The sequence below is a fragment of the Haematobia irritans genome, chromosome 3 (assembly GCF_050003625.1).
Source record: "Haematobia irritans isolate KBUSLIRL chromosome 3, ASM5000362v1, whole genome shotgun sequence".
Classification (NCBI taxonomy): Eukaryota; Metazoa; Arthropoda; class Insecta; order Diptera; family Muscidae; genus Haematobia; species Haematobia irritans.
The window spans coordinates 141,628,723-141,646,429 of record NC_134399.1 but is presented as its reverse complement, the minus strand read 5'-3'; the positions used below and the strand labels follow the sequence as shown (position 1 = coordinate 141,646,429).

The 17,707-nt window shown below is 33.5% G+C and overlaps 1 protein-coding gene across 1 annotated transcript; it reads right to left on the bottom strand.

The window, feature by feature from the left end:
• Positions 1-3,107: 3,107 nt before the first annotated feature.
• LOC142230447 (uncharacterized) lies at positions 3,108-17,303 on the bottom strand. The gene is made up of 3 exons (XM_075301088.1): positions 16,327-17,303; positions 13,374-13,520; positions 3,108-4,089 (listed from the first exon to the last, which is right to left on the bottom strand). Exons 1-3 carry the CDS (start codon positions 16,903-16,905, stop codon positions 3,526-3,528), a joined length of 1,290 nt encoding a protein of 429 aa, XP_075157203.1. The 5' UTR covers positions 16,906-17,303; the 3' UTR covers positions 3,108-3,525.
• Between the last annotated feature and the right edge of the window lie 404 nt (positions 17,304-17,707).

Below are 17,707 nucleotides of genomic sequence, written 5' to 3'. Positions count from 1 at the left end.
ATGAATCTTGATTTTCCAAGAGGCTCCGGAGGTCAAATCTGGTGATCGGTTTATATGAGGCTATATACAATTATGCACCGATGTGGACCAATTTTTGCATGGTCATTAGAGACCATATACTAACACAATGTTCCAAATTTCAGCCGGATCAGATGAAATTTGCTTCTCTTTGAGGCTCCGCAAGCTAAATCGGGGGATCGGTTTATATGGGGGCTATATATATAGTAATTGACCGATGTGGACCAATTTTTGCATAGTTGTTGGAGACCATATACTAACACCCTGTACCAAGTTTCAGTCGGATCGGATGAAATTTTCTTCTCTTAGAGGCTCCGCAAGCCAAATCTGGGGATGGTTTTATATGGGGGCTATATGTAATTATGGGCCGATGTGAACCAATTTTTGCATGGTTGTTAAAGACCATATAGTAACACCATGTACCAAATTTCAGCCGGATCGGATGAAATTTGCTTCTCTTAGAGGGTCTGCAAGCCAAATTTGGGGGTCCGTTTGTAATGGGGGCTATACGTAAAAGTGGACCGATATGGCCCATTTGCAATAACATCCGACCTACATCAATAACAACTACTTGTGCCAACTTTCAAGTCGATAGCTTGTTTACTTGTGAACTTAGCATAATTTCAACAGACGGACGGAAGGACATGCTCATATCGACTCAGAATTTTACCACGACCCAGAATATAAAGGGTGATACGGTCAAAATTTGGTCAAAGGAAAACGCGTGTAAATCGGTGAAATCGTTTATTTAAAAAATCAAATTAAATTTCTTTTTCAAGTTCAATTAGTATAAAATTCAGGAAAAATATTCGGTTAGGCTTTCGCTTTTCCAAATCCGAATTGTCGGGCCTCACGCTTGACACCCGCCATCAGATTTTGTACAGCCACCTTGTCCACCTTCTTCGCCGCAGAAAGCCAGTTTGCCTTGAACTGCTGCTCCCTTAGCAGTTTTTTTGGTCTTCTTCAGGTTCCGCTTGACAATAGTCCAGTATTTCTCAATTGGGCGGAGCTCTGGCGTGTTGGGAGGGTTCTTGTCCTTGGGAACCACCTGCACGTTGTTGGCGGCGTACCACTCCATGGCCTTTTTACCGTAATGACAAGATGCCAAATCCGGCCAAAACAGTACGGAACAACCGTGTTTCTTCAGGAAAGGCAGCAGACGTTTATTCAAACACTCTTTCACGTAAATTTCTTGGTTGACAGTCCCGGAAGCTATGAAAATGCTGCTTTTCAAGCCACAGGTACAGATGGCTTGCCAAACCAGATATTTCTTTGCGAACCTTGACAGTTTTATGTGCTTGACGTAGGTTTCGTCGTCTATTAACACGCAGTCAAACTTCGTCAGCATCGTCGTGAACAGCCTCTGGGATCGCGCTTTGGCCGTCGTATTTTGTTTATCATCGCGATTTGGAGTCACTACCTTCTTTTAAGTCGATAGTCCGGCTCGATGCACGGTTGTAGACGATACACCCAGCTTATTTGCGGCATCTCGGAGGGAGAGGTTAGGGTTTCGCTTGAAACTACCGGCAACTCTCTTTGTCGTCTCAGCGGCTTCCGGTTTCCGATTTCCCGCCGATCCAGACTTCCTGGCTGTCGACAAACGTTCCCCAAACACTTTAATTACATTTGTAACGGTTGATTTGGCAACTTTTAGCGATTTTGCCAGCTTTGCGTGCGAGTAGCTGGGATTTTCGCGATGCGCGAGCAAAATTTTGATACGTTGCTCTTCTTGCTTGGACGGCATTTTGACAACTGAAGAGTGAATTCCAAAATCAAAATAGGAGCAACATTCTACACACACACACCTTCAAAATGAGGGGTGCTCAGGTTTTTTAAATGCAAAATTGAAAGAAATACGTCAAGTTTATATTGACCAAATTTTGACCGTATCATATATATATTTATATATTTTATGGGGTCTTAGAGCAATATTTCGATGTGTTACAAACGGAATGACAAAGTTAATATACCCCCATCCTTTGGTTGAGGGTATAAAAATATCTTCTATAGTTTTAGTATAGATGTCCATTTACTAGAGACATACAGTAGAAAAATGGTCTCAAAATTTTCGTATTTTTCGTTTATCGAGAAATAAATCGAAACTAAGTGGGTAGTTAGAGTTTGGTGTTGTTTTCGAATGTCGTCTGAAGTGGACATCGGTAGTGAAAGGGTTAATAGAAAGATAGTTGTAAATAATTTCTTTCCGGTTAGCTTTATCTGAAATTTTTTTTTTGCAGTTAAGTTTCTAACTGGCAGATACGTTCATAGTACGGTTTAAAAAGTCGCTCTAGCGGAGATTCATGAAGATGGGTGTTAGACACAATACACCACCGTTTTTATACAATATACGATGGAGGGTATACTAACCTTGTCATTCCGTTCGTAACACATCGAAATATTGGTCTCTGGGTCGTGGTGAAATTCTGAGTCGATTGATCGTCCGTTGATGTAGGTCGAATGGAATTGCAAATGGAACATATCGGACTAGGAATATCCCCCATATAAACCGATGCCCATATTTGACTTCCCGAGTCTCTTGGAGGAGCATATTTCATCCGATTTGGTTGAAATATGGTATGTGATGTCAGTATATGTCTTGTAACAACCATGCTATATGATAACTATATCAAATCATTGACCGATATATACCATATATAGAGATATATACTTCTAGGTTCAAGCAAATAGGATGAAAATTTCGGGTTCAATACCGATGTTCCTTAAATTGTTAATTCCACAATAATAAAAGAATACAATTAACTGTGTCTATATGTTAATTACTGAATGTTGTAGCGTGATTACAACAGATGAACAGACGGACATTGTTAGGTTGTCTTTCATCCTGATAAAGAATATATATATATAGATTCATGTAGTCGGAAATCGATATTTAAATTGGCGATGGGACAAAGTGAACGGTATATAAAATAATCTCTTGTGCTGATACAATCCTCTCACAGATAAAGAAAATAAAACAAATGCGTTTGTCTTTTCAGCTTCTTTAATTACATTGGCAATTTTTTGTATACATTTTAAATAATATTAAAAACTATATATAATATAAATATATATAAGCAAAACTTTAAACTAAAATATATCACAGTTGCTGCAAAAAAAAATCGTAAATGGATAATCTAACCATTCCACAGCTATTGGAAAAATAAAAATAATAACAATAAATATATATTTATAAATAATAACTGACAAAAGGCGAAAAAATGTAATAAATATAAATACATACGATGCAAACTAAATAAATAATAATTAGAGAGAATCCAAATGTCATAATATGGTTAGTAATGATGATATATAGAAAATGAGAATAGAAGAATAATACTATAATAATACTTCAAATCTAATAAAATTTGAAAATCAAATAAGGGTATTATAATATAACTTAAGGAATATCCTTAAAAAGAGGATATGGATTTTTTTTCTTATATGAAACATGGAATGAGTTCAAAATATTTCAATTCGGTTTAGAACATTCGGACTTTCGAATTCGTTTCACTCCAGTGAACTTTTTCTTCTTTTCATGTTCTTTCTTTCTTTATTCTGCTCATTTATCTTAACTGGATCCTTGGGCAGTTTTTTATTATTAGCTTCTTTCTTATGCATACCATGCAAGTGAATCGGACCCTTTTGCTTGGTTATGTTTCGTAAAAATCGAATAAATTTTCTTATGTATTTTAAGTAACGAGATTTGGCAAATCTTAAGTTTATATCATTCATCACATAGGACTCATCGAAAGGTTGACTGGGATTCCAATACAATGGTGATACTAGTTGAATTTCCTCTTTAAATGATGATAGATGAGATTCCATTCTTTCGCGTGGTATGAATAGCTTATCAATAATCGTATTGACTTTGGAATAATTATTTGTAATATTGATGGCATTTTCAATATTGCAGAGAATTTCACGAGCATTATTACGTAGTAGATACAGTTCATGTGATGTTTGACTTTCTTTCATGTTCTTATTATAGTCCCAGTACAATTGAGCCCTATGTAGGTAATAGAAGGCAGCAACATAATATTGCATTTCACGATGCCAGCGACGAAGAGATTTCTAAAAAAAGAGAAATGAAAATTTTATCAAGGATTAATTCAAGGTTGTGAAGTGGATTTTAATTGATTAGATTAGATATAAGTGCCATTTGTTACACTTAGTAAAAAAAAACCATTATGATACAGTAGATAACGGATATAAGAAAGTCAGAAAAAATCTTATATGCGATTTTTCTTTACAAGAAAAAGTATCTTTTTTTGCTTATAGGAATATTTTTTATAAAAATTGTTTTGATTTTTTATTGGAAATATTTATTTTATTTAAGTAAATGTAAGAATTTGCAATCAAATTCTTAAAACTTCCTTTTTTATTAGAAAAAAAAACTTAATTGTGTTAGTTTATTTTTAATTGATTCTGATTTCCATTTCAATCAATTTTTTAATTGGAAATATTTTGGTTATAGGCCTAGAAGTAATGTCTTAGATGTAATTTATATATTCCTATGTATTTGTTGGATCTGAAGTAAGATCTTGTGATATATGGAATTATATATATTTAAATCTAATTCAGTCTCATCATATCTGGGTAAATATGCTAAGATCTTAAGGGGCCAATTTTGACTTCTAATCTTATCTAATTAGATCACCCAATTTTTACGCGAGAGTTTTTTCTATGTCACTGATAACACTAGAAGGTGTTAATGCTCTCCTGCGAGTTGACAGATTTATTTCAGTGACAGTTCATGTTATTGTTTACAATTTACAAAATCATTGTGATGCATTAAATTCAGAAATAATTTTATTCGTGATGGAATTCAAGTTTTATATTTGACTGAAAAACCACAATCTGTTTCTCGTACCATTGCCCGTTGCGGTGATACTGGTTTTGCATAGCGTCCAAAAAAGGACAACAAAATACGATAGAAATTATCCAAAAACTGATGAATAGAATGATCTGAAAGTAACGCGAAAATGAATGGCAACACATTCTGAAAAAAAATCTTTTGAAGTCCCAAAAAGTAAAAGAGCTTTCCGAAAAGGTTAGACTGGAAAGAGCCAAGGAGTTGCTTTACCTGCATGAAAGTGACCAGTTACCGAATTCGGTTTTCTGCAATGAGAAGCCATTCAAATTGAGCAGTTTTTGAAGAAACAAAACGATGGGGCTTACTTGCCAAAGCGGTCTGCTGAAAATTTATGTCTTGTTTTGAACACGAGAAGTGGTTATGGTGCTTATAGGTGGGTGGACAATATTTCGGACGCAGACCATTACAATAGTACAATCTTACACACAAAAAAATAACTGCAAATAAATATTAACAACTTTATTTGTATGTAAAATCTGCTGATGCTCAACAAATTTGTCTATTGAATATGAGACATTTGTTGTTGAAATGTGTTTGTAGATGCTTGACAGAGGAAATAATAGAAATATTCTGAATTTTCAACAAATTGTTTTGTTGCGAAATTAGTTGACTGCTATCGATATGAAAACAAAAACAAAAATACAAGACTGGTGACGCGCACATCGTTGAAAACATGTACGAAAGCTAAAAAAAGTATGCGAAGAATACCGTTAGAACAAAATGAGTATGAGCACATGCACGTGTATGATAGCAAGCAAAGAGCTCATTCGTCAGAGAATACAGAAAAGCATTTATAAATGCCTGTAAAAAATTTATATTTTTTAAATTTGGTAGTTAAATGTGTTTGTTGTATGAGATAATTAATAAAACCGTATTAATATCGGGATTAGAGTTATTACAATTCTAATTAACTAGAATATATATCACTGGGCCAAAAGTTGTCAAAATGCTTGCTAGACCCTGGACTACTCAAATTTAAAATCGTCATACATTTACAAAACTGAGTATAGGATTTTCGACACAAAAATGTTACATGTTCCCCGTCCAAAAATAGCATTTTGTCATATTCATTCTCTGTGTGTACTTAACAAAATATCTCCAAAATTGTTCCGGCAATTTTGCAATTTTGGTGCAATAATTCTGTCAATTTCAATTTAATTTTTTGTCAATACACCAATAAATTTGTTACAGGTCATTGATAGACTGCAACAAACCACATACAAATTTTTTCGTTCAAATTCAAAAATATTTGTTGAGGATTAAAAGTAACGTTCAACAACAAATATTTTGAACTGTTGGATGCTCAACAAATTACTTACAAATTATGTTATTGAGAACACAAATTATTTGTTGCCTTCTGATGGTAACGATTGCTAACAACTTTTTTGTAATAATGGTTATTAAAAGTACAAATTAGTTTGTTGCAGGAAAATTAACAAATTTTGTTATTGGTTTTCCAACAAAAGTTATTGGTTCTCAAACTTATTTTTATCTGTGTACTATGTACGCATCAACCAAGAATGACTTAAAAAGGAGGTCCATGGTTTAATTTCTAACCCCCAATGGCCACCAAAATCTCCTGTTCTAAATCCGTTGGTCTTTTGAGCCTGGAGCGTTGACAAATATCAAAGCGTAATCTTGCAGTAAGAAATATTAAAAGGTCATCTCAAGACGGCGCTTCGGCGGGAATGGTTTATAATACCGCAGAGACACTTTCATGCAGCTTGTGGTGGCTTTGTTGGCCTTTTGCTGGTATATTAACTTTGTCATTCCGTTTGTAACACATCGAAATATTGCTCTAAAAGTACATATATTCTGGGTCGTGGTGAAATTCTGAGTCGATTTGAGCATGTCCGTCCGTCCGTCTGTTGAAATCACGCTAATTTCCGAACGAAACAAGCTATCGACGTGAAACTTGACACAATGAGTTGTTATTGATGTAGGTCGGATGGTATTGCAAATGGGCCATATCGGACCACTTTTACGTATAGCCCCCATATAAACCGACGCTCAGATTTGGCTTGCGGCGCCTCTTGCAGGAGAAAAATTCACCCCATCCGTTTGAAATTTGGTACATGATGTTAGTATATGCTCTCTAACAACCATGCAAAAATTGGTCCATATCGGTCCATAATTATATATAGCCCCCATATAAACTGATCTCCCGATTTGACTTGCGGAGCCTCTAAGAGAAACCAATTTCATCCGATCCGGCTGAAATTTGGTACATGGTGTTAGTATATGGTCTCTAATAACTGTGCAAAAATTGGTCCTCATAGGTCAATAATTATATATAGCCCTCATATAAACCGATCCTCCGATTTGGCTTTCGGAGCCTCTAAGAGAAGCAACTTTCATCCGATCCGGCTGAAATTTGGTACATGGTATTGGTATATGTTCTCTAATGACCATGCAAAAATTGGTCCACATCGGTCCATAATTATATGTAGCCCCCATATAAACCGATCCCCCGATTTGGCTTGCGGAGCTTCTAAGAAACGAAAATTTCATCCAATCCGGCTGAAATTTGGTACATGGTGTTGGTATATGTTCTCTAATGACCATGCACAAATTGGTCCGCATCGGTCCATAATTATATATAGCCCCCATATCAACCGATCCCGAGATTTGACCTCCGAAGCTTCATGGATGAGCAAAATTCATCCGATTTGGTTGAAATTTGGTACGTGGTGTTAGTATATGGTCTCTAACAACCGTGCGAAACTTGGTCCATAGCGGTCTTAATTATATGTAACCCCCATTTAAACCGATCCCGAGATTTGACCTCCGGAGCTCTTGGAGGAGCAAAATTCATCCGATCCGGTTGAAATTAGGTATGTAGTGAAATTTTATACATTGCGCTTATATATGGCCGCTAACAGCCATGCCAAAATATCGGTCCATATCGGTCTATAGAAAAATTTGCCAAAATTTTATTATTATAGAAAATTTTGTCAAAATGTTATTATTATAGAAAATTTTGTCAAAATTTTATTTCTATAGAAAAAATTGTCAAAATTTTACTACTATACAAAATTTTGTCAAGATTTTATTTCTATAGAAAATTTTGTCAATATTTTATTTCTATAAAAAATTTTGTCAAAATTTTATTGCTATAGAAAATTTTGTCAAGCTGAGTTATATACGTATTTAATCGGCCTTTTTTTTTTTGTTTAATATATACCTTGTATGGACTAACTTATAATTGAGAAGACGGTGTTAAGAAGTTTTACGATACCTTGCCATCGGCAATCGAATTACTTGGGTTGCGGTAAACCCAAGTAATTCGATTGTGGATGACAGTCTTTACTACCAGTTTCTATGCAATCCATGGTGGAGGGTACATAAGATTCGGCCTGGCCGAACTTACGGCCGTATATACTTGTTTTAATTTGATATCTTGCCTTACTTCATTTTACAAAATGAATAAATAACTATTCTACGCAATGAGAGAGATTAATGCTATACATCAGAGAAACAACAACAATGTTAAATTAACTTGGGATGTTTATACATTTCTTTGTAATGTATATACACTGTATATCTATAACATCACTGTTAATTAACACAAATGTATTCTAATTATTTATTAGTCTGTAATATAAGCATATATGGTTATTTGATGTTCAGCCTACATAATCTATTTTTTGTTCAGATTATTGAGGTGAGGTGGTACATAAATTTAACAAATCGTATCGGAATTGAATATAGTTTGATGTATCCCATCTGCTGTCTTTATATGAAAAGTACTTGTAAAAATAGGCAAACAGATATCCTAATTCCACACATGGACAGACATCGATAGGCCAAGTTATGTCAATCTTTTAGATTTGTAAAACAACAGAATTAAGCTTTTGTGATCGTGTTAATTTTATATATATGGTTATAATGCTGATAGGAATTAATCTTTGGTTAAAAAGCAGTATGCGCCAAGTTATAAAAAATATCAATCGATTTCAACGAATTTCAAAATCTTATCGTTTGAAATCAGACACGCGACTGATTCATTAGTAAAACTATGGTCGTTGATAGCAGACATACCACTGGAGTGGTAAAAATGGTTTGTTGGCTGTTAGTGATATAGTATCACAGAGGGTTAAATACCACCCCCCCCCCCCTCCACATTTTGTTCGCGAATATTAAAGAAACGGTATGAATCTATTTCTCGAATTTTCTTAACATTTCGTATAGAATTTCAACAAATTCCTGATATGTAAATCTTTAGTAATATGTTCTAACTTGCCAACACCTTTCAATCACAAATAACGAAATAAAGTAATGATATCTAAAAATAAATAAAAAAAAACTTCTTATAAATTATTCATTATAGCAAAATCTTAAAATAGACTCTCACACATTTGTCAAATATGAAATATTTAACACAAAATCTATTGACTTTATCAATTTCCCTTAGACGTTTTACAAATAATGATTTTAAATTAGCCAATATTGTTCAAAGCTCAACGAAATTCACACAGTGATTGGAAAAAAAATACTAAAGTCAATGGCAAATAATCGAAAAGTGACGTCTCAACAATGAATAGCAGTAGATAGCTTTTTTGTGTCATTCATTTGTTGTTTACCTTTCAATGAGGTATGAGATATATAATAAGAAGAGATGTCTGCGTATTATTTTAATAACTTTAGTAGAAAGAGAAATCGAACGATAATATCCAGATTAAATTCTTATTACATATTTAATTATTCTTATTTTAATTTAATTTATTCTAATTATTCGCGACATAATTTATATTCGAATTAATATATATTTATTATTTATTTATTTATTATTATTTTCATTTTAATTTCATATACTAAAAAAAAATATTTTATTATATCCTAGCGAAAAAGGCTTCAAAAAAAGTAGTTTGGATTGCCAACATGTGATTCGGAAGTAGTGTAAATTTATCTCTATAAGTTCATCTGAATTAAAAAAGTGGTAATTTTAGTTTTCACCTATTTCACTTTTTTGTCAATTTTTTTTTACCCTTTTATTTTCTTCCTAATATCTAATTTTTAAAATTTAAATAAATTAATATGAGGAACCCAGGTTCAACTCTCACCAGCGGCGAATTTTGTTTGTCAAATATTTTCTTTATTTTTTAATTTTTGATTTATTTTTTTTTTTCGACATTTATTTGTCGGAAATTTAAATTTTCACTTAAAAGGGCTTATTTTATAGGACTTGTTCAAAAGTATTTTTTTTTTTGATATGATTGGTATAATATTGCTTCGCAAAAATAATAAAATTAAACTAAAACCAGATAAAATTTTTGTTTTTTAATTTGTTAAATTGATTATCACTTTCTCTATCTTTTCTGAGCTAAAAACAAATAATGTTTTGAATAAAAATAAGTTAAATTTATCATAACTTTAAATAAGGACTTGTTTTTCTGTATATGCACTGAAAAAAAATATTTACGTGATATTACAGATTATGCAACCTACATTTTAGGATGCGAAATTTACAAAATATTAAGGACAAATATATTTAAAACATAAAATTTTAATTAAAATAAAGTTTATAATCTTTGATTCCAAAATGTTTCATTAAATTTAGGACATACATTTTGCAAATTTGCGTCCCTCTGTTAAAGTCGAGTGTCTTTGAACTAAGGCTAATTTTCCTTAAAGTAAAGAAACATATTTTTGATTTAAAGAAATTATCCTTAAATTAACTGAAATATTGAAACCTTAGATTTATGATAAAAACGCTTCAAATATAGACTAAGACTGATTTTGAGGATTTAGCTTCTTTGGTTTAAAGTTTTTTTTATAATTAAGAAAACATTTTTTACTTTGAAGTATCCGTTATAATTTGGATTTGTATGTACGTGAATAGCTTTATTAATAAACCGCGAAAAGAGAATGAAAATTTGATAAATGAGATCTGTATCCTAATTTTAATTTTATTGGTCCTAGATTAGATGGGTCGCTAAAAAATTTCTTTATTTTAAAGAAACCGCATCTTTGGCTCGGAATCAATACAAAAATCCTTAAGGGAAGGTCAAAATCCTTGAATCGAAGTAAACTTTTTTTTGAGTGTGTTTACTGCATCATCTTCTCAAATTAAGTCTCTTTTATTGAGTGCAACTGTAGCATATAACCCTATTTGTACCGGCAGAACACATATCGAAATAAAAATTTTGTTCGAAAGTTTTTAAATAGATTTCAAAATTCATATTTATATCGCAATTCAGCTCTCGTGGAACTATATGATTTTCATACGTACAACATAAGTTTGTTACTTTATAAATCTAAACCTTACTTAAATATAAGAAAGTCAATTTTTTTTGGGTCCTCAAACGGTTAAAATATTCATTCAATTCATATCTTTTGCTTTAACATTTTTCAGTATTATGTCAATAGATGGGCTCGACTGTTATCGTTGCGCTCTACACCCTTCTTTAGCCAACAAGTTCGTAGGGGATTCCATCGAAATTTCAAAGCAAGCTAATAGTACATTGTCGGTTGGTCGCATGTGATTTGACGACGACGACTATGCCAATAAATGATGATGAATCATCAGTGTTTTTTCGGAAATTGTAGACGCGACCGTATTATTGTATATTGGTTTAGTTGGAAAGTATTCACATTTGATATGCTTAACTATTATGAGAAGAAACCACGATGGAATGAAAAAAGGGGAAACGACGGGAGAGGTGTTGATGGAAAAAAATCATGTGCTCTTGGTACCGTGACCACTGTGATGGAGGCATCAGCTGCTTCACACAATTCAACGGGGGAGAGGATGTAATCAAAACTCTCGTCATTCATATTCTAACCACAGCGCTTGGCTTTATTTTTCCACCATTCTAGCATTGTTTGCCGAGCTTGTGACGTCAAAAAGAGCGGTTGTGCTGTGGTTAAGGAATTTCCAGCTAATTTGATGACTACACTGTGAGTACAGGCAATTTGATTACATTTGTTCGTCTGTATGTTAACACATAATAATTGTGTGAATATCGAACATTATTGCCAGCAACAATTGAATCAATGTTGCTTGAGGTTAGCTGCTTGTGTTATCGTTCAAAAACAAGCTGTTATCTTACATTGTGGGTGGGGGTTCGATTGAAGGCAATTTGATGGTAATATAAAAGGGGATTTTTTATTGCACAGAGGGACAATTAACATTTGCCGGTAAATTTCCTCATCAATGGAAAATCTTATTTCTCCACAAGTACTGTCTCTCTCTCTGGGATACTCCCTCATCTCCCTAAGGAAATGAGCGCAACAAGTAAAGAGCAAGAAAATGTTGATGTTAATGGATTTTTTTCTTTTCACTCAGAGCTTTTTACCCAGAGCAATTACCCATATTACATTAAAATCATTTAACATTTGCCGGTAAATTTCCTCATCAATTGAAAATCTTTCATCTCGACAGTTATTGAAAGACATTGTCTCTGCCTCTTTCGAATAACATAGTCTCTCATCTCCTAAGTACATATATGTATATTTTTCCAATCATCATTATTTTGCAATATTTTGATCGCTGAGTATCTCAGCACAGTTGAATGATTGATTATCTAATCAACCGAACACGACATAAACGTCTCAATCAGCTACAAATGAAACAAACAATGTTGTCAAGTTTAATTCCATTTGTCAGTGAAATTGAAACTTGAATGTTAATTTTACAATTTTTTTTATTAGATCTTTCATCAGCAATTATATGAGTAATTAATTGTTACTTAAGGTAATGACCTAAATTTTCCGCGACAAGCAGATTAATGCAGGCTTTTGTGTATATGGGGATATATGGGCCGATATTAACAATTCTTTCATTACCTTCAAAATTTCACGGATGTCGGTATGAACCGATGTGACCTATTGTTAATGATGTTGATCACCTACCGAATTTTGGTCTCTGTTGTTTAGAGTATCCAATCTAGAGAGATTTTTAAAGGTTTATTCTTTAGCTATAATGTTTTTGGCAACACTGGTTTAAACAGTCTTACAAACGATCAACGCTTGCAAATTTTGAATTGCATCCAGAAAAAGTCTAAATTTGTTACGGTTTATGGTTTGGTGACATTGGATCGTAATTCTTGAAAGATGATGCAAATCGTAATGTAACCGTGAATAGTGGCGCTACCGTGAGATAATATCCATGTTTTTTTGTTGGCTCAAGACGATGGCACATGTCACGCAGAAGAAAGAAAAATTATCCCAAATTTGCACTAAGTGGATGGACCATTTGAGGGACAGTCGCGGTCAAAATTTGCATGAAATAATCTTCAAACCTTAAATTATATGAACATCATTTCAGATAAAGATTCCATTGATTTTTTTTTAAATTGTATGTGTTTTGTTTTAATTTTGTTATAACTCTTAACAAATCACCCTATAAAATAAAGGATCAAAACCCGAATTGCAATCGGATGAGAAATTCACTCTAATATACCAAACTTTAAAATCGATTAATATTTTGTTATTACTATCAAATTAAAATGATTTAAAATTATTATTATTTTGTACGTACCACTGATTCATTCAATATTGGCAAGAATTCGTATCCCTGGGCATGTGCGTCCCACATACTCATATTTCGAATAACAATGGCATTTAATTCGTGGACATTAAGGCTATTATAAACGCGAACAGTTGCATTTTTTAATGTACGTAATATCTGAAAAAGAAGAAGAAGCATATTAATTTGATTTAAATAGAAAAAATATTGTAATTTATAAGTGTATTACAAGGTTAGTTCTATAAAACCATAGCCCTGTCATTTGTTTCAAAACAATTCTAACTTCTAGTAAATTGTGGCTATAAAACTCGCAAAGGTTTTTTTCCCTACCACTCTCTTAAATTTCAACTAATCAACTATTGATTCCAAGTAAAATTGACGAAAAAATTTTGAAATTTTGAAAAATTATAAAGTTGACCTCTCCAAATTTTGGGAGGTTCATAATGTTGACATTTGCAAAACTCGAACCTTTGATTTCAATCAATTAAAATCCTGAGATCGTACTTGAATTTTTACTGTGTAGGGTGACAAACCCGCCACCTTTTTATGAGTCATGTCCAGTTGTAGAAGACATCTACCATGAAGAATTAAATGAAAAGCCACCAGCCCAATACATCTACCACGAAGGATAGTATGAAAACCCAAGTTCTCCTATTAGGGTACGCATTTAAGAATAGGGGAGACAATAGGAAAACAAAGGGAGTTTCAAAATACTGTCCACTTGATGGGTTTCGTTTTTTTTACACCTTGTGAATCTCAGAAAATGGCCAGATATTCCAAGGCCAAATTCTCCCATGACAAGCAGAATAAGTTGACCATTAGCTTTTCGACGGATGGGACTTTTTAATTTTTCTTATTCGCGCCATTCTGTCTTCTACTTTGACTTGTGGCAGCCACCTTGTTAAATATATAATAATATATTTGATATTTTCTTTACAAATTTGAGCCGTATATGTTATGGCAATGTTTACAATTGAGAATGATAATTCACAATGAATCGGATTCATAAGTTTTGCGTTTCCACCTAAATAAATACGAAGTCTTGCGGACGTACATTTTAGAGCTTCATAGGAATCTAGTCGCAAACGATATCGACGCTGGTCTTTGTGAATCTTGACTTGAAAGAGTATACATCATTGAAGAAAAAAAGCAGAAAATACATTTTGTGATGTATTAAAGGTATTAGTTGGTGGCATTGAAAATTTAGTAGCAGTAGTTAAAATTTAAGCGAAAAACCAGTAATTGAAAATCGGCCTTTAATATATTTATTGTCATAGACGAGACAAGTCTCTATAAACTCATAAAATGAGGTGAGATAATATATAGATCATACTTCTGGCAGAAATTAATTATTGCATATGAAATCTACATACATATCTTATATAAGAATGTCAAACTGTATAAAATTCTATTGGCGTTTGCATTGAATTTTTTTATATTAAAGAAAATTTCTGATTTTTTTTAAGTCAATTAACCCTTCTCTGTGTGATGTGGTCCCGCTGGACCTTTTTGATTTTTATTCCTACATAACTTTATCTTTTGCATGATTTGCAGCGTGATGATTTATGACTTCTTGTATGAAAGTGTTTTAAGTTGAAAACTGTACATTTTTATGTGATTGAATAATTAAATCGGTTTTTATAGGTATTTTAAAAAGTTTAGTGCGATTCTGTTTGATTAGGTCCAATGGGACCTACCACTAATTGCATTAGTGGTTTCAGCGCACTTAAAAAAGCAGCGTAAAGATATTGCAATTTTCCACCTCCACCTATAGTAAATAATCGAAAAATATCGTAGGGATAACCTCTCTACCATCCGTTTTTTATTATAGGTCCCACGGGACCTTATCACGCTGGTATCGCTTCCGGTGTTATCACATACACAAGGGTTAAGTGAGAATGTAGAATTTTTATTAGGGCGAACTGAGCTGTGGTGCCATCTGTGGTTGCATTTCCACCACAAGGCACTAGGTTAGGTGAAAGCTCCACATGGTGAAATCTAGTGTGGGGAACAGTCGATGCCAACCATAATTTGGCCGATGTAAGATTAGCCAACTAACAACAAGTAAGTAAAGTAGAAAGTCGAGCGGGACCGACTATATCATACCCTAAACCACACCTACTGAAGTAGTAAACATAAGCATTTGTTGGGTATCATTGATATAGATTTGGGAGATATATACCGCATTTCCATATTTAGGAACATTAAAGGGTACATGTTTACGGGAGTTTAATCACAATCTAAAAAAAAAAAAATTTTTGATATTATGTGGATATCGGAGGGAAAATATATATGGGAGTTACTATATCTAAATCTGAACAGATTTGGCTTATATTTTGCAAGTTTTCCAGGACTCAGAAAATATTCGGATTGAAGAACATCGGTTAATAAACACGCCAATTATGACCAGATCGGTGATAACTATATATATGGCAGCTATATCTAAATCTGAACAGAGTTCTTCCAAAATCAATAGCGGTTGTCTTTGACCAGAAAAAGATCCTATAGCAAATTTGAGGACGATCGGCCGGACACTGGGACATGTACTTTACACACAAAAATACATGAACAGACAGACAGAAGGACAGACAGATATACAGGCGGACATAGCAAAATCGACTCAGAATTCAATTCCTAGACGATTGGTATTCTAATCGATGGCTCTCAAGGCTTTTCCTTCTTGACGTTACATACAAATGCACGAACTTATTATACCTTGCGCCACAGTAGAGGTGAAGGGTATAATTACTTGATCCAAATAAAAGCTTAATTGTTACAATTAATTTGTATATGTTTTTTAATTAAAACAAAGGTTGAATGAATTAAATTTTTAAATGATTTTTTTAATTATTTCGAATTGAATAATTTTTAAGTAGAAAAATGTTATTGATATATTTTTGTATGTATGATGAAAATCTCTTAATTGATATTTTTTTTAATCAAATATAATAATTCAAATTCTTACCTTCTTAATTGGAGGTTTTGACTTAGCCTTTGGCTTTTTATTAACATCTACATGATGTCCGCCACATGGATTATACCATTCGATATTATCAGAGTTCATAGTTTTTCTATAATAGGTTGCAAAATCCATATGACGTTTGTGTAATAGTCTCTCTACGTTATCAATATCAGTCTCTGATTGGCCAAGAAGATGACCATAATCATCATGATCACCATTGGTATCAAGTAACAAATTTAAATGTATTTCAGGATGTGGTTGTGGCGGATGCTGCTGATTCAAATGTTGTTGCAAACGACGATGATGATGACGATAATTATGCCGATGATGGTAAGGCACATTCAACGGATGATCTGGTGGTGGATGGTGTTGCTGTAAATTATGTCGTTGTGTTATGGCTGTGGCAAGCTGTTGTAGTGATGCTGCCTTTGCTGTTGCTGCTGCCAGTGGTATCACTGCTGCACTTGATTGCTGTACACTTAATACTGTTAATAACATGGTAATCAAAACAAATAGAGGTTTGTAACTGTCTGTAGTTAAGGAGGTAATTTTGTAGATTTTATGCGTGCCTAGACTTAACATACACCCAATGCGGAGGCACCAAATGCCAAAGTTGTAATAGAGGTAGTTGTAGTAGTCGCTAAGATGGTGCTGCTGTTGTTGACAACCACCAAAGCTATGTGACTGTGGTTTTGGGCAGTTACTCTTATGACAAGAATTTTTGTATTTTTTAGTGCTCCTGAGACAAGGTTGTAATTGCCAGTCTAGCTCTTCTGGTCTCTGGCAATACTGATGTCTCCTACTCCTCCTTTTCCTCCTAGGTGGTGTATGTCCTCTTGTGTGATAGCTATAATATGATTGGAATGGTGACCACCGTTGTTGTCGTTGCTGCAATCTCTGTGATGCTGGCAACGGCACACTTTGTTGAAAATTGAGTTGTTTTAGGTTTGCCGTTTTGTTGATATCTCTCTGGTGGTTGCGTTATATTAGCAACCAACACCACCTGTTTGATTTACATTCGTTAGTTAGTTCGTTCGTTTGTTAATTTGTTTGTTGAGAGGATAGACGACGAGAGAAAAAAAACGAAAATAACCGAATATTAGTGGCTATGAATTATTGTTATTTTCTAGCGGTTGCGAATTGCGGTTTTCTCTTATGCCGGTACTATGCCAAGGTGTTTGTATCTAGCTAGCAAGGTATGAAGTTTTATCTTGTGGTTGGTTGAGGTCTAGGGAGGGCGGTGGAATGTGTGTCTTGTCTACAAATATTTATAAATTATCGTTATTAAGTTTATGACAAGCTTTGTTATGCTAATTGTTATTGTCAAACTTTTCCCTAAAGGAAAATTTTTTATGAGATTTTTTTTCGTCTTCGTCTAGCTGGG

Excerpts from the sequence above, each read along its gene's own strand:
- LOC142230447 (XM_075301088.1), bottom strand. The coding sequence starts at position 16,905 with ATGTTAAGTCTAGGCACGCATAAAATCTACAAAATTACCTCCTTAACT. Across the intron at positions 13,521-16,326 it reads CAAAACCTCCAATTAAGAAG|ATATTACGTACATTAAAAAA; the intron begins GTAAGAATTTGA and ends CTTCTTTTTCAG. Across the intron at positions 4,090-13,373 it reads CAATATTGAATGAATCAGTG|AAATCTCTTCGTCGCTGGCA; the intron begins GTACGTACAAAA and ends CTCTTTTTTTAG.